Here is an 18,172-nt window from a genome sequence, read left to right on the forward strand (position 1 = left end):
CCATCACCACTAGACCCATTTTGCAAGAAACGCTAAAGGGAGTTCTTTAGTCTGAAAGAAAAAAACACTAACCCCCCCCCAATAAAATTGTTCCAGATATAAAATTCACTGGTAAAATTAAGTATATAGACAAACCTAGAATACTCTCTTATTGTATGTGTGGTGTGTCATCCACACATCTAGTACAAAGCCCAAAAGACAAATCAAAAACAATTATACCTGCTGTTGTTACCTATTAAGAGATAGGTAATTTTAAGGTATGTAAACTGAGACAAGTACAAGTTAAAACATGGAGAATGGAATTAAAAGTATAAATTTATTGTTTCTATTCTTTTGTTTTCTAACATAAGTTTTACTTCTTTAAAATAACATGTTATATTGGCAAAATGTTTTTGGTTAGCCTCATGATAGCCACAGTACAAACACCTACAACAGATTTACTAAAAATAAAAAGCAACAAATTAAAACACACTCCTAGAGATACTTAACTATAAACAAAAGACAGGGGAAAAAAAGAAGAGTCATGGAACAACTAGAAAGCAAACAACAAAATGTCAGTAGATGGTCTTAATTCTCCAATTAAAAGGCAAATGATAGCTGAACGGATAAAGAAACAAAACCCAACTACATGTTGCAATGTTACCTTCAAGAAACCCACTCTAGCCGGGTACAGTGGCTCATGCCTGTAATCCCAGCACTTGGGAGGCCGAGGCGGATGGATTGCTTGAGGTCACAGGTTCGAGACCAGCCTGAGCCAGAGTAAGACCCCGTCTCTAAAAAATAGCCAGGCACTGTGGTGGGCGCTTGTAGTCCCAGCTACTTGGGAGACTGAAGCAAGAGGATTACTTAAACCCATGAGTTTGGGGTTGCCATGAATTAAGATGCCATGGCTCTACCAAGGGTGACCAAGTGAGACTCTGTCTCAAAAAAAGAAACCCACACTACCTATAGACTGCAAGTGAAACGGTGGAAACAGATATTCCATGCCACTAGAAATCAGAAAAGATCAGGAGTAGCTACACTTACATCAAATAAAATAGTCTACAAATTAAAGACTATATAAAAAGACAAGAAAGGTCACTATATAATGATAAAGAGGTCAATTTAGCAAGAGGATGGAACAATTTTAAATATATATGTACTCAACACTAAAGCTCCCAAATATATAAACATTAATAGACCTAAATGAAGAGACAGACTACAATACAATAATAGTAAGGGACTCCAACACCTAACTCTCAGTAATAAACAAATCATCCAGAAAGAAACTCAACAAGAAAAAACCACCCAGTAAAACCACACCCTAGATCTAATAGGCCTAACGGTTACAGAACATTTCACTCAATTGCTGCAGACTACATATTCCGCAGCATGCAGAATATTTTTCAGTACAGATCGTATCACACAAAGTAAGTCTGTACAAATCAAAAAAAAACTAAATAAATAAATAAAAATCATACCAAGTATTTTTTCTGACTACAGTGGAATAAAACCAGAAATCGGTAATAACAGGAACCCTGAAAAATACACAGACACACAACCAATGTGTCTGTGTATTGTCCAAATAACCAATGGATCAATGAAGAAAATAAGGAGGAAATTTTAAAATTTCTTAAAACAAATAAAGATGAAAATACAAAATACTAAAATCTATGGGATATGGCAAAAGCAGTACTAAAAGTTAAGTTTATAGTGATAAATACCTTTATGAAAATGCAGCAAGACTTCAAATTAATGATTGAATTAAATGATGCACCTGAAGGAACTAGAAAAGCAAGTAAAAGCTAAACCAAAATTAGTACAAGGAAAGAAATAATAAAAATCAATTTTTAATTTCATTAAAAATAAATGAAATTGAGATCGAAAAGGAAAAAGCTCAAGCAGATCAATAAAACTAAAAGTTGGTTTTTATTTAAAAGATAAACAAAATTGATAAACCTTTAGCCAAACTAAGAAAAAAAAAAAGAAAATCAGAAATGAAGAAGGAAATATAACAACTGAAATACAAAGCATCATTAGAGACTATTAGACTATTAACCAGATGCCAATAACTGAAAAACCAAGAAGAAATGGACACATAACAACCTACCAAGATTGAACCATGAAAAAACAGAAAATTTTCTCAAACCAGAAACAAGTAATGAGATTAAAACTGTAATAAAAAGTTTCCCATCAAAGAGAAACCTAGCACCTCATGGATTCACTGCCTAATTCTACCAAACATTAAAAGAAGAACTAATACCAGGGTGGCGCCCATGGCTCAAAGTGGGGCACCGGCCCCATATACTGGAGATGGTGGGTTCAAACCCAGCCCGAGCCCAAAACTGCAAAAAAAAAAAAAAAAAAAAAAGAACTAATATCAATCCTACTCAAACTCTTCAAAAACTTCAAACTCTTCCAAACTGCTTGTACAAGGCTATCATTACTGTGATACCAAAACCAGACCAGGATACAACAAAAGAAAACTACAGGTCAATATCACTGGTAAGCATAGATGCAAACACCTTCAACAAAATACTAGAAACGAAATGTATAACATATTGAAAAGATCATTTGCCATAATCAAGCAAGATTCATGACAGGGATACAAGGATGTTTCAATATATCCAAATCAATAAATGGAATGTACCAAAGAAAAAAACAGAAACTATGTGATTAGTTCAATAGATGCTAAGAAAGCATTTGACAAAAATTCAACATTCCTTCATAATAAAAACTTCATCAAAATGAGTGTAGAAAGAACATACCTCAAAATAATAAAGGCCCTCTATAACATACCCAGTGTTAACATCATATGAAACAGAGAAAAAATTGAAGGTCCTTCCTTTAAATCCTGGAAGAAGACAAGTATGCCCCCTTTCACTAATATTATACTGAAAAGAAAAGAGGGGAGAGGAGAGGAGAACATCCAAATTGGAAAGGAAGAAATTAGTCTTATTCATGGATAACATGCTCTTATTATCTCCAAAAAAAAAAACACAAAAACTAAAAAACTCCACCAAAACCCTGTAAGAATTGATACAATTCAGTAAAGTTACAGGATATAAAAATGACATACAAAAATCAGAAGCATTTATATATGCCAACAGCAAACAATCTGAAAAAGATATCCAGAAAGCAATCCTCTTTATAATAGCTATCAAAAGTATAAAATACCTAGGAATTAGCCCAACCAAAGTAGTCAAAAATCTATCTATATAAGGAAACCTATAAAAAAGAGGACACCAAACAGTGGAAATGTATTCCCTGTTCATGGATTGGAAGAATTAATATCGTTAAAATGACAATACTACCCAAAGCCATTTAGATTCAATGCAATCCCCATCAAAATACCAATGACATTGAGCTGAGCATGGTGGCTCATAACTATAATCCCAGTACTCTGGGAAGATGAGATAGGAGTATTGCTTAAGGCCAGAAGTTTGAGACCAGGCTAAGAATGAGTGAGACCTCATCTCTATGCCCGCCTCCCCAGAAAAAGAAAAGGGGAAAAAAAAAAAAAGAAAAAGAAGCTGAGCCTAGAGTTCTAGGTACTTGAGAGGCTGAGGTAGGAGGATCCCTTGAGCCCAAGAGTTAGAAGTTGTAGTGAACTATGATGACACCACTGCACTCTAGCAGGGGAGACAGTGCAAGGCTCTGGCTCAAAAACAAAACAAACAAACAAAAAACAAAAAACATTCTTACTGAAATAGAAAAAAAAATCCTTAAATTTACATGTAACCACAAAAAACCCTGAGTAGCTAGAAGCATCACATTACCTGACTTCAAATTTACTACAAAGCTATGTAGTAATTAGCAAAATAGTATGGTACTGGCATAAAAACAGACACATGGACCAATGAAACAGAATAGAGAACCCAGATATAAATATACACATTTACAACCAACTCATCTTCGATGAAAGTACCAAACAAGAACTTACAATGGGAAAAGGACCAGTTTCTCAATAAATAGGGTGGGGGAAAATGGATAACTACATGTAGAAGAGTGAAACTGGACCATCTATCTCACACCACACACAAAAATCAAATCAACATGGATTAAAGACTTGAATCTAAGACCTGAAACTATGAAACTACTAGAAGAAAATATTGGAGAAGTGCTATAAGATGTTGGTCTGGGCAAAAATTTCTTGTGTTACGACTCTGAAAGCACAGTCAACCAAATCAAACATAGACAACTGGGATCACATCAGGCTAAAAAGCTTCTGCACTGCAAAGAAAACATTCAACAACTAAACAGGCAACTCATAGAACGGGAGAAAATATTTGTAAACTACCCATCTGACAGGGATTAATAACTAGAATAGATAGGACCTCAAATAACTCAATGGCAAAAATAATCAATTTTAAAAATAGGTGGAAGATCTGAACATTTTCTCAAAAGAAGACATACAAATGGGCAACATATGATGCTTCTTAACATCACTAACCAGAGAAATGCAAATCAAAACCATAATGTGATTTCACTTCACCCCAGTTAAAATGGCTTGTATTAAAAAGACAGGCAATAAAAGAAGCTGGTGAGGATGTGAAGAAAGGGGAATCGTCATACACTACTGGCAGAAATGTAAAATAGTACAGCTATGGAGAACTGGGTAAGAGTCCTTAAAAAACTAAAGAGAGAACTTCCATATGACCCAGCAATTCCATTACTGGGTACATATCTAAAAGAAAGCAAATTAATGTATCAAAGCTACATAACTGCACACACGTTTATTGCAGCACAATTCACAATAGCCAAAATATGGAATCAATCTAAGCACTCAATGACAGATCAACAAAGAAAATGTGGTATATACATAATGAAATATTATTCAGCCATAAAGAAAGATGAAATCCTGTCATTTGCAGCAACATGTGTGGAACTAAAAATCACAATGTTAAGTGAAATAAGCCAAGCATGGAAAGACAAAAACTGCATGTTCTCTCTCATATGTAAGAGCTAAAAAAAAAGTGGATCCATGAAAATGGAGGCTAGAGTGGTAGCTACCATAGGCCAGAAAGGGGAGAGAAGAGGAGGAAAGAAGAGAGAAAAGAAGGGGAGGGGGTAAATATATTCATTACTACTGATATGTACATTTAAAACAGGTAAAAATGAATCCTAGAGGCTGAGGTGGGTAGACTGCCCTGAGCTCAGTAGTTTGAGACTGGCCAGAGTAAGAACGAGACCCCCATCTCTACTAAAAATTAAAAAAAAAAAAAAAAAAAAACCAAAAAAACTAGCCAGGCATTAGTACTCTAGCAGGGGCGACAAAGCAAGGCTTGCATGTCTGTGGTCCCTGCCACATGGGAGGCTGAGGCAAGAGGATCACATGAGCCCAAGAATTTGAGGTTTCTGTGAGCTATGACACCACAGCACTCTACCCAGAGCAACAGGGTGAGACCCTGTCTCAAAAAAAAGAAAAAAAAAGGTAAAATTATATACATACAGTTTACCTTGATAAAAAATTTAAAGAACAACGATTATCAGAATTTCAAATAACAAAGTCACTGTGAATAACATTAAATAGAAAATGACTAACAATTACATTAAAAACATCTCAACCGTGTAAGCAACATACAGAAAAAGGGTAGAAATATACCAAAATGCTAGTAATGATTTAAATCTAGAAGGCAGAATTATGAATTGTTTTTATATTTTCATGTACAGGTTGAACATCCCTACTCAAAAAATTCAAAACCCAAATGTTCCAAAACTCAAAACTTTTTATTGCCAACCTGGTGCCGCAAGCAGAAAATTCCACATCTGACCTTGTATGATGGGGCTTCAGTCCAAACACAAAACTTTGTTTCAAGCACAAAACTGTTAAAAATACTATATAAAACTACCCTCAAGCTATGTATACAAGGTATATATGAATAATATATGAATATTATATTTAGATTTGGGCCCGATCCCCTAGATGTCTCACTATGCATATGCAAATATCCCCACATCTGAAAAATATCCAATGTCTATTAACACTCTGGTTCCAAACATTTCAGATAAGGGATAATTAACCCATACTTCCAATTTATAAAACATTATGAACTAGTATTTATCTGCACAACAAAAGTAAAGGGTAAACTTGTAAATAATAACCTGGAGAATGAAAGAATTTCTCATATGCTCAGGTAAATTATCCAGCATTTCTGTGTAGCAGCGCATTAAACTCAACAGCCAAAAGTTTCCTGAAGTAGAGTCTTCCTCTGCAGTGTAAGTGAAGGGGTCCACCATGTAAATGACAACAGCTGGAGGATAGGCTTGGCTGTCTGCAGAGTCAGGCTCCGTGGGAATTCCTATTCTCTCCCTCTCTGTAACACTGAAGAGAAAGTCACTTGTGAGATGCACAAAGTAAATATAAATTACACAAAAACAAAAAAATGTGCTCAATTCCAGCACACTGATTTCCTAGACAATGATTACAAATCAAACGTAACAATAATATGTATCATCTTACCAAAATCAAGGCAAACCAAGCCAGATAGCACTGAGAATAGATGGAAAATGGCAATATCCTCCACTAAAATGGGAGATTTCTTCTTCAATTCCCCTTTCTTTTCTGTGGTTATACTATACACACAGCTGTTTTAAAATAAGTTGATAGTAAGATAATAGGTGTAATGATAAGAAGTTTGGAAGTTATAAGCCATAAATTTCTTAATGCTGAAGTTTTAAATTGACAGTTGTCACTTTCTTTTGAGAAGCAGAGAAATAGAACCCTTTATTTGATTTAGGTAATCAAGAGGTTGAAAGACAGCAGAGTGCAGGAGACCGGAGAAGGGGCCTGCACTGAAGTCACTCCTCTCCATTGTTAGTAACGTACCTTTCTTGTCCATCTTGTGAGGGCTGAGAAGAACTCTGCCCAGGCTCAGTGTCTCCACCACAGCCTAGGCTCCCTTGTGTTCTATCCGCAGAACTGCCCCCACTGCTGGGGTTCTGCCCTCCAACACTACCACTGAATCCTGAAGAAGAGGTAGTGTTTATCTGGCTAATACTGGGAGCAGAGGCAGACGATGAGACCGGTGGCACAGAGGAACCAGATGCAGAACTACTTGCAGTAGGATTTGTAGAACTACCATTAGAGGTGGGATTAAAAGCACTGCCAGCTGGGGGCGCTGCTGATCCTGAATTTGGAGCTAAAGGCCCAGCATTTCCAGGAGTAGCTTGTCCCTGTGCTGCTGGTGGTGTGGTCTGGTATTTAGGTGGTATCAACAGGCTGCTATCGAGCTGCAGAGTGGCTAAATAAGGTGCTGAAAGAGTAATGCAGAGAGGTGATTTTAGTGACATTCTGCAGCATCAGACAGAATCAGCAATTTAGAATGGTTATTTATAAAAAAAAAAATTATGATTTCAGGCTTCCATACTCTAATTATGATACTCAAAATACTATTTCCACAATTATGCTCATATTTTCAGCAAACATGGAAATCCACATGGAGCAACTTATGAATTCTACACATTTGAAAAGAGAAAATGAATCACTTGTAATATTTTCCTTTCAAGACTGATTCCGTATGCCTTCAATGAAAAATGAGAAGTCATATATGCCACAGCCATCATAGTACATTATGCTTCTACATGTGTATATGCCTTCATAAGATTCTCTCAAAAATAATGGGTTAAAAATCAAGCAGTTAAGACCAAGCCAGGCTGCTACATTTTTAAAATGTGGAGTAAATTCAGCATGACATCTTTAGGCACAAAGATTGTATGTCCACATAAAAATTTGTATTTAACTACTAGAACACAAAAACTGGATCTAAATAAATATAGTAATGGAACGGCAACATTACTTGAGACAAAAGAAATATATCTATAACGGTGGGGTGGGAGAAATTTCCAATTTTATTTTTCAAATTTTACTTTGCTAAATAAATTCCTTTTTACCTAGGTGATGGCGGCAAACTTGCGCATAAAGTTTGAGTCTGGAATGATTGTCATTCTCCTCTCCGCTCCAAGGCTGGTTAAACCACTCACTCACAAGCTCATCTGTCAGCTTCTGTGCCACGGTTTTTCCCACACGCATGATGCCATCGCGTAGCACTTTGCAGATGGGCTTGTGCTGCCCAAGCCTACACATCTGATACCACAAACAAGATCACGATTTACAACAGGAGCCATTCTTTCATTCAGTACCTATAGTTAGCAAGGTAGATTCTTGACCATAAAGCATTTTCCTTTTTCTTTTAGGGCTTTATCACATGTGATCAAAACAACATTATCCTTTCTAGTAATCATAATGTACCCTGAAATGCTATCTGTCTCTCCAAAACCTATACTGTAGGTCCTATATTATACTAGGTCATCTGAAGAAAAATAAATGTTTCTTCACCCATGCCAATTGAGCCTACACAAGGGGAGATTGTTGAACACTACCTGATTACTAATGGGCAAATTAAGAATCGACCAGATTCCTGCAACTAAGGCTGACTGAGACATATGTGCACTAAAACCTCTTAAGTAATCCCTACTCATAATGTTTTCCCATAGGATAACACTAAAATTTCATGGGCCATCTGTTATGATGTTACAGATATTTGGAGATCACCAAGACCAGGGGCTGCTGAAGCAGTAAGCATGCTGATCATGTTTTTAAAGTAAATAGTAGTTTCAGGACAATGAGATCTTGCTAATAATCTCCAAGACACCAAAAGAGTGCTTATAGCATAGAATATAACTGCAAAAAGTAAACTACCTGTTTACCAGTAGGATAACCCATAATATTACCCTTCACCAGAGTTGATGAAATGAAGGCTTACTAAGCCCCCACAAAATTCTCTACTGTACACTCTTAAGGAGATAAGATTACTGCCAAGTGAGCAACTCTAGTAAAATCATTAAGAGAAAAAGACTGTACCTTCTAAAAAGATCTGACAATGCTTTTATGTTTTATAACTTATGTTAAAGGTTTCATCGAAGAGAACAGCTAAGCTTTGAAACTGCTTAGATAATTTTCTATGTTAGGTTTACAATGATTTAATAGTAGTATGCATCCATGGACCAGGCTTTACTCAGAAATGAAATGTATACAAGGACTCCCTTCAACAACTTAACTGATGCCATTACATCACGTTTGCATCTCCTCATTTCTTTTACTATTCCATGCTTATTCACAAATTTATAGATAGTGAGTGTGTCATTCTGGAAGATTCCTGAAATTCAGTTTGAAATCTCATTTGAAAAAATACTTTCATAATGCTTATAATGTACCTGTCATGATTCTAAACACTTTATCAATATTATTTTGCCAAATATAAAGACATTAGAAGTATTAGGTTCAAGAACTTACACTATATGCACTTTGGCAGAAAAAAAATGTGGCACTCTTCAGACATGATTCCAATATTTCAAAAGCCATAAAAATTCGTAATTAAAGACATAAAATTATCTAATTTTTACATACTACAAACATTACATTTTTAATCTGCATCAAAATTTCAGTATTACAATGAACATAGTATTAAAGCACAACCAGGACATGATTCACTAAACCTATCTTTTCACTCAGAAACTTTTAAACTAAACTGTTTTACACTGCTTTCAGGAACCACCTGCCTAGCCCTCTACCCAATAAATAAAAAAGAGTAGATGTGCTGTTTTTGTAAAGCTCATCTTCTACATAGCCAACACTTTCTTCTGGTGAGCAATAATCTTAAACACTGGGCACGCAAATAAGGAAAAGATAGCTAATGGGAATTTAAGTTGTATGGTAAGAATGGGAAAGGAAAGTCTTCCCAATCTAATAAAATATAAAGCCAAGATTAAAAAAGCAATATACTTCCAGAAAAACTTGCCAATTTAATTCTTTTCTTCATCCTCCAACTATCTGCAAATTTTCTTTAAGATCTACTTTCAAGATACTTGTTCTTTTCAATTTAGTCATGACTAGAAATAATCAGAAGATTCATGGCTTAAAAAATGATTTTCATGATAACTCTCTCACCTCATATACAGCACTCAAGTCCCTGAAGAAAGTTTTGGCTCCTTCGAGCAAGGCCTCATTTTCTGGACACACCACAATATAGGCAACATCACGGTGGCCCCCGTATGGGTCCAACAACAACCTCTCCCAAAATGGCAAGGAGAATGGTGAGATGGTGAGGAAGTCCTTGTCATAGCCTACCAGCAGAGTGGGGATGGGCAACGGCTCAGGAGATTCTTCTGAACCTAAAACAACATTGTAGTTTAGAAAGCTGCTTAAGAATCTGTTTCTCACAACTTGGACAATGTAGAAGTTCCTGGTGTACTGGTTTTAATTCTGGCGTCTGAAATGTCATTGTATTTTGACATGATAAAAAGTATTTTTCAAATCTAATTAAATGTCCCCTGATTAAGATCCTTAATTAAATGAGTCAGAACTTACTTAGAAAGGTTAAATAAGATCACAGGGCAGGCTAGACAAGTTAAAACTCACTTTCCAAGCAGCACTACTTCATTTCCTTCAAGATAAGATCATGATCCTGACTACGATGAAGACAGAATAAGCCCAGAAGTACATCCAGATAAAAAATGCAATGAGGATTGGGAAAATGTGGAGAATCTAATAAACATACTTTGGGGGGATTATTTTCCTCATTGACCTGGATATGTCAAGGGTATTTAGAAAACTTAACTCCAAAGGTAACTTAAACGAAGAGATTATAAAATTTCAAGGTCACAGAGGAAAAAAAAAAAAAAGATTTCCTATTGTCAGTGAAGCAAGGATTTGACGAAACTAAAGCTGCTCTTCATTGGAAAGCACTGAAGTCAGAAGGAATTCAAACAGCGCAAAGACTCACCATAGGTTCCCCGTCCTGCCATTTTATGGAACTGCTGCCAGGTGAGTGGTCCCTGCACATGCTGGATATTCTCCCAGGTCCGGCCGGTGCGCTTCTTTTGGATGGCATCTTGGAGAAAGGGCTGCAGGGACAGCAGCATACGTACCACATCCTGGGAGGAGAGCATGCTGATGTCCAGCACTGGAAGAGAAGTGAGAAGGAACAGAAAGGATGAAGAGAAATTAAGCACTCTTCTCTTTCTTGCCATCATTTTGGGTCTCAATCATAGTCCGTGACAAAGATGTTATCAGCCATTACAGATTCAAAAATATGTGACCCAGGAATCAAGAGGAAAGATATTCTTCTAAATTAGAGAATATTCGTGATAATTTATAATCAAAAATAATACAAAGAGAAATGAGACATTTTACATAAAAAAGTTTACGTGAAGCTGTGTTTAAAAGTGAAAAAAGTGGATAGGCTTGACTTTTTAAATCATGCCAAGTGCCAAGTGTTTCCAAGGTTTTTCTTAAGAAAAAAGAGCTGCAAAGGCTTCCTATTGTATTACTTTTATTCACAAATACCAATGTTTTGATTATATGATGACTAGGGAAAAAGAAACTTAAATAGAAGCTTTAAAAAACTTTGTAAATGTTCTTAATATAAAATATTTTCCCAAAATACATATTGCATAAAGATAAAGACAATCTTCAACACAGCCAGAGGCACATGGGAACATGGAAGCAGCAGCTACAAGGCCTAAAGTCATCTGTACACAGAGGGGATGGGGGTTCACTGTTTAAGAAACTTTCCTTCTACTAGCAGTCACCCTGTTTTTCTTTACTGTAAGAAAAACAAAAAGCACCTTAGCCTATGCTTTGTTTTTCTTACTATAAAAAAAGTTAAGTCCTTCTTATATCCAAGGCACTATCAAAAGTGAGAATTTGAAAGCCCCCTTAACTTTGCATGCACACATGAACACGTGTATATTTCTTCCCCAGGATGAAGGGTCCATAATGCTCATCAGATTCTCAAAAAGGTCTGTGGAAAGAGCTAATTAAACTCAAGGTGACATGCTACGGATTTGCAAAGATGGGCTCCTGAAAAATCTTGTCTCACTCTTACTCATCTAGCTGATGAGGAAAGAGGCATAGATAGAAAGATTTATTATCTATCAACTAAATCTCAAACACAGGGTACTTAACGGTTTTTCACACATTTACAGATGTGTCCCTAAAATCAAGAAAACACAGGATACAAACTGGTGGTCCACACAGTATTTTGTTAAACTTTGGAATGGATTACTCCAGGAAAATTCATACCAATCTGGATTTCCAGCTTTTCTTGAAAAACTGGGAGACCTGATGAGCCCAGGGCCAAGACTCCTATCCCTGAACAACCACTACCTGCTAGAGCTGAAGAGCAGCTGTTCTCTCAGGCACTTCATGGCCCCTGCTCTGCTGTCTGCCTAAGACTGGGGCAGTGTTAATCACTATTTTTTTTTTCAAGCCTGTGCTTTGTTCTTCTTACAGCAAAGAAAAAAAGTTAAGTACTTCTTATATCCAAGGCATTATCAAAAGTGGGAATGACAGACCAAGAGAACCACAGATTTGAGAAAATCAAACTCCTGAGGCACCTTTCGGTGCCCACTGACTGGAGTCATCATCTACATGCTAACTACTCCAGCCCAAGTGTCTATGTGGCATCTCTACCTAGATATCTTAGAAGAGACCTTTAAAACTTTCAAACATCTAAACCTTAACTGATAAACTTTCTGGCTTCTTCCAGTCCACCTGTCTTAGAATACCACCACCACCTATCTAGGTATAAATATGGGATTCTTCCTTAATATCTCACTCTCTCTTATCCCCCAAATTCAAGCCATTACCAAATCCACAATAATACTTCTTTCATATCCATCTTCTTTTCTAAGACCATAAGGCAAGTGACTATTTCTTATTTGGTCTTCTTCAATAATTTACTAGTCTTTCCAAATCTATTCCTGCCATTTTATAATCCACACCCCCTCATATAGCCACAGTACATTCACTATTTTTCTTTTTTAACTATACAAACCTGATGCAGTCAATGCCTCTTCTTGGAATCCTTCAATGACTGTCATTGCTCTTTGGATGAGGACTCAACCTCCATAATGACTCAAAAGGCTCACTGTAATCTGTCCCTGATGGCTTCTAATGATCTTTCAGCTCTTGGAAGGCCTGAAACTCCATATAACGCAGGGCTTTCACACTTGCCACACCTTGTGGGCCTTGCTCCCTGTCCTCCTTCTTCAGTTAATCTGTACTTACCATTGAGATCTCAGAGCACGTTACTATTTCTTCCACGGTGTCTTCCTTGATCCCCAGTGGCCCCCTCCACCTCTCATGCTTTCTTTCATCACTTTTTAAAAAGTGGTTTATAATAATATGCTTATTTGTATAAACATTTGATTAATATTCATTTCCAGAACAGATTACAAAGTCCATAAGGGCAGATACCTTGCCTCTCAAGTCACCTTTTTATCCTCATGATGTATCAGTGTACACAGTGAATGAATAAGAAAAGGGAAGAGCAAGTAGTTGCTTGGCACTCTGAGACCCCAATTCCAAAAATGTTTGTCAACTGGAACTTTTAATAAAAGTTTTATTAAAAACTTTTAATAAAAAAGTCTTTTAATAAAAGAAAAGAGCCAGTGATATACTCCAATTACCACAATACAAAATAAGAGATGAAACCCACTGGGGAACCAGAGGAATAAAAGACTGCAAATGGTCAGGAGTCTTCGTGGAAGAGGTACTACGGGAACGTGGAAGAATGGGTAGATTTCAACATGCAAGGGTATGCAAATTATCAATCTGTATACTCTTAAGATGTAGCAGTCAGAGGTTTCCAATACAGGTTGGCTATTTATGATTACAATAGGAAACTTTCAGAAAACAATACTCATCCCTAAAGGTATTTCAATATAAAATAATCCCTCGGTCCTTAAATTCAGGATGAAATACAGTTCTAACTTTAGTTCTTTTTTTTTTTTAAGATAAAAAATTTTTTGTTAAATAACGAAGTAAAGAAAGTTTTTAAGTTATAACCATACCAACATACTTTTCAAAGTAAAAGTGTGTTCAGGGACACCTACCATTGCTATGAGGCCAAGAGTGCACAGTGGCACTTCTCACCAGAGCTTCATCCACTTTTCCACCTGTGGGGTTATCCACATACTGCCGCCCTTGCTCCAGTGCATTAAAGCATTCTGTCCAGTAATCATTATTATCTGCTTGCACCCGGTCATAACTCCAGCTTACACAGGGAAGAGTTTGGCGATTGTTAGAAGAAATGTAGTCCAGGAAACTCAGAGAAGCAAAAGGCTGTGTATGTTGATTCTGGAGGAGGAGGAGAAGGCTTATGGGTGGCTCCTGGGATTTTTTGGCTCCCTCCACCTGAGGAAGGAAGGTGGTCTGACACATCATTAAGCGCCTCTCAGCAGCCTGACCAATATCAGAATTCTTCCCAAAAATATCCAACTCATCTTCAAGGAAGAGTCCCGAATTGTAGCCAAGTTTGCGGTTCATGATCGCACTAAACCCACAGGTACAGCGGTATTGGTCCTCATTGGAAGAATCAGGAATATAAAGCCCGACATCCGCCCCTTTAATGTTCATGTTGCAGGCACAGATGCAACAGCTGTCAAAATTTCTGTCTTTAAAAATATTCATCACAGAATCTGAGAGAATCAGGGTGAAATAGAGACTGTGAGCTTCAGGAATTGGCTGCATGGTAGCAGGCTCCACAGAGTTGAGGGGCCGTGTAGTTGAGGGGGTAGAGGCTGGTGACCCCTGATCAGTGCTGTCATATTTAACAGACCCTTGACCACTGGCAGTGCCCCCACCTCTGGGAGTTCTTGGGGTCCTGGGGGTCCGTGGTGTGGGGACAGAGAAGCGAGGGGTCGCTGGAGATGGTAGGACTCCTGCCCCACTGTTGCTGGCTGGGGCTGCACTATTTAACGTCACAGGTGTGTTCATCTGTGGTGTGTTCAGATAGTCTGGATCTGCTAGGCTCCCAACACTAGGCACATTACTGCAAAAAGAACAAGGCACCAAGTAAGGAAAGGCAGCATGTCAGAAATGCCAGAGTAGTCACACACTCACCCCAACTGCATACTACATGTTTTTCATTGTTTGTGTGTGTTATCCATTTGGTCTAGGGAAGGGGAGGGGAGGGGAGGGGAGGGGAGGGGAGGAAGGAAGGAAGGAAGGAAGGAAGGAAGGAAGGAAGGAAGGAAGGAAGGAAGGAAGGAAGAGAGCGGTACAAAGCCATCAGTGAAGTGTGTAAGAAAGAAGCAAGGCATGAAGAATAATTCAAGAAGGCATTTTTCTTCTACTTATTTCACATTTAAGCTATCCCCATCTTAACCTTTTGAGAAAATTTTTCTGATTTTTACGGGAAAACAAGATGCTGTGTTTGGTTGGTATGATTTCGAAGAGCTGTAACTACTAAATGGAACTTCAATACATGGGTTCAGTGCTAAATTAGCTAGAGGACCATAGGATGAAATTTCCATCTAATTTGCAATTACATTTTGTCATTTTTTTAAACTGAAAGTCTGCCAATGTTCTTGTTCTCTGTAGCTATAATCTATATATAATGCTGAAGTAGTTATAATCAAATACACATGAAAATTTAACATTTTTTTTTCTAATTTTCAAAATGCAACCCTATCTAGGCTAGCATTTTATAGTAATGAGTGATCATAAGGGAATTCTATTTTAGGTAACCTATTTGCCAGTACTATATTACAAAGTCACAGATATATTACACATGCTGCTAAGAGACCTTAGTATTAATGAGGTTGTTATACAGATGTACACATACTGTATCATAGTTTCCAGCTTCTAACGTATTTCCATGGAACACAGCTACTTTCGTAGGTACTTTCAGTTCATTTTTTTATTTTTCAATATGCTATGCATTACATATATTTTAAATATCTTAGTTTCCCCAAACTGATTGGCCTATGTTACCTATTTTCTCATAAGCAGTGACTGCTTTTTGGAAGTGCCAGACAGAAAATAAAAGTCTGCAATTTTCTGTTTTATTATTGTAAAACATTTTTTTTTTTTGAGACAGAATCTCGCTCCATGCCCTAGGTATAATCCTATGGCATCATAGCTCACACAACCTCAAACCCCTGTAGGATCAACCGATCCTCTTGCCTCACCGTCCCAAGTAGCTTGGACTACAGGTGCCTGCCACGACCTCCGGCTACAGCTTTTTTCTATTTTTAGTAGAGAAAACACTCTTGCTAAAGCTGGTCTTGAACTCCTGACCTCAAGGGATCCACCACCTTGGCCTCCCAGGGTTCTAGAATTACAGATGTGAGCCACCACCTGGCTGTAAAATATTTTCTTGATACACAGTTGGCATTCCTTATCTGTGAATTCCTTGTTTGCAAATGCAACAATATACAAATCAAAAATATTTGGGACAAAATTTAAAAATAACAATATGACTATAAAAAATACAAATAAAAATATAGCATAGCAATAAATTATATAGCATTTACACTATATTAGGTGTCGTAAGTAATCTAGAGATGATTTAAAGTACACAAGAGATGTGTAGATTATATGCAATACTATGCTATTTTACATAAGGGACTTGAGTATCCTTGCATTTCGTTAACCAATCCCCCAAGGATCAAGGATACTGAGGGACCACTGTACATTGTTAAACATACATATAAAACAGCACATGAGCTCATTCTTTCTGCTACAAAGTATCAAAAGAATGGAGATTTTTTAAATTCTTAATATTCTTCTATATACATCAATACTATACTTAAACTAATGTTCTACCAATAATCTACACATTTGTTCACTTACCACATGGAAGAAAGATGTCACAAAGAAATGTCTCTCCAAATAAGTCTCTTGTGATTTTTAAATAGCTATCTTAAAACTACCAGCCCCCAAGTCCAAATCAGGCACTATAAAGAAATTTGAAATCTGAGATACAGTGATATCTCTGAGTACAGATAAAAAATGACCCAGAAAACCTGACAATCATTTGTTCTCTTAGAGACCATAGAGACCAAAATAATAACTGTGTAATAAATGATCTTTACTTGAACTGGACATCTTTCACATTTTCCTGTTCAATAAAACCCTAAATTTATTATGCAGTTTAAATCAGAAAAGGAACTATGACTACGAACTAAAAAAAACCTAAGTAACTAAATTGCCCTCTTAGTAGTAAGAGTGGTTTACCTTGCAACAGTAACCTCATTTTTTTCCCCATTCAATAAACTGAATTAAGGAGCTAAACTGGATATTCAAAAGTGAAAAAGAGAAAGAATGGTAGCTCTGGGACAAGTATAGCAGACAAAAGCATGTGACTGCAGGGGTGCTGTGCAGAACAAAGGGGTTTCCAGGATGATGGGGACTGGAGATCACAACAAGAGGACTACATGCAGTCTAGAACCCTGCTGTCCAATAAATAAGGTAACCACTAGCTCCATGTGCTAAATTTAAATTAATTGAAGTAGAACTAAAATTTCAATCTTGGTCTCACTAGCCATATTTCAAGTAGTCAACAGCTATAACATGAAGCTACTGGCGTCATAATGATATAAAAACCTCATCCCAACACAGAAAGTTTTATTAACAGTGCCAGTCTACAGTACAAAGAATCTTTGAAATGGCAAATGATGGATGTAATAGACTTAAACAATCTGAATTATTTAAGCCATCATATAGCAAAAGGTTGCATATAACCTTTTTGGGGAACCTGTGTATGTGAAAGAGGTGAAACTGTTAAGTGAGTTCCTGAAGCTCCTGCATCATTTCTTTGCAACTGTGCTGATCGCCTAACCCCTCAAGTGCCAGGGTGTTCTAGCCACGCTATACTGGTATCTAATTAAGTAAGCTAGAGTACAAGTGCAGGCACAGCAGAAGCAAACAAGCCAGGCACTTGGGAGTGCTTCTCAGCACACTCTTTTTATATTGCTGGTATGTTGTTATTTCCACAACAATTAGTTGTTGAAGCCTTACAAAAGTACTGTGTGGAAGGCTAGGCAAGATTATTCCCTTTCAAAGAAGGGAAGACTCAGGTAAAATGGTCATTTAAGGCCATACACAGACTATTTTACTTATTTACTATTTATTTATTTATTTTGAGACAAAGTCTCACTCTGTTGCCTTAGGCTAGTGGTGTCAGCCTAGCTCACAGCAATCTCAAACTCCTAGGCTCAAGATACTCCTGCCTCAGTCTCCTGGGAAGGTGGGACTACAGGCACCCACCACAATACCTGGCTAATTTTTCTATTTTTAGTACAGACAGGATCTCACTCTTGCTCAGGCTGGCATCCCAGAGTGCTAGAATTACAGGCATGAGCCACCGAGCCTGACCATGCAGAATTTTTTAAAGGTAAGAAT

General features: G+C 37.1%; 1 protein-coding gene across 1 annotated transcript in view; it reads right to left on the minus strand.

Annotated features, from left to right (window-relative positions):
* The window catches only part of MED13L (mediator complex subunit 13L), a 332,646-nt gene that overhangs the window by 25,483 nt on the left and 288,991 nt on the right, over positions 1–18,172 (minus strand). The window contains exons 17-22 of the mRNA XM_053586925.1: positions 13,879–14,816; positions 10,764–10,943; positions 9,929–10,152; positions 7,873–8,065; positions 6,809–7,235; positions 6,085–6,304 (exon numbers count right to left, since the gene is read on the minus strand). Coding sequence (XP_053442900.1) covers positions 6,085–6,304; positions 6,809–7,235; positions 7,873–8,065; positions 9,929–10,152; positions 10,764–10,943; positions 13,879–14,816 — 2,182 coding nt within the window. The remainder of the gene's footprint in view (positions 1–6,084; positions 6,305–6,808; positions 7,236–7,872; positions 8,066–9,928; positions 10,153–10,763; positions 10,944–13,878; positions 14,817–18,172) is intronic.

The sequence above is a fragment of the Nycticebus coucang genome, chromosome 4, assembly GCF_027406575.1.
Source record: "Nycticebus coucang isolate mNycCou1 chromosome 4, mNycCou1.pri, whole genome shotgun sequence".
Classification (NCBI taxonomy): Eukaryota; Metazoa; Chordata; class Mammalia; order Primates; family Lorisidae; genus Nycticebus; species Nycticebus coucang.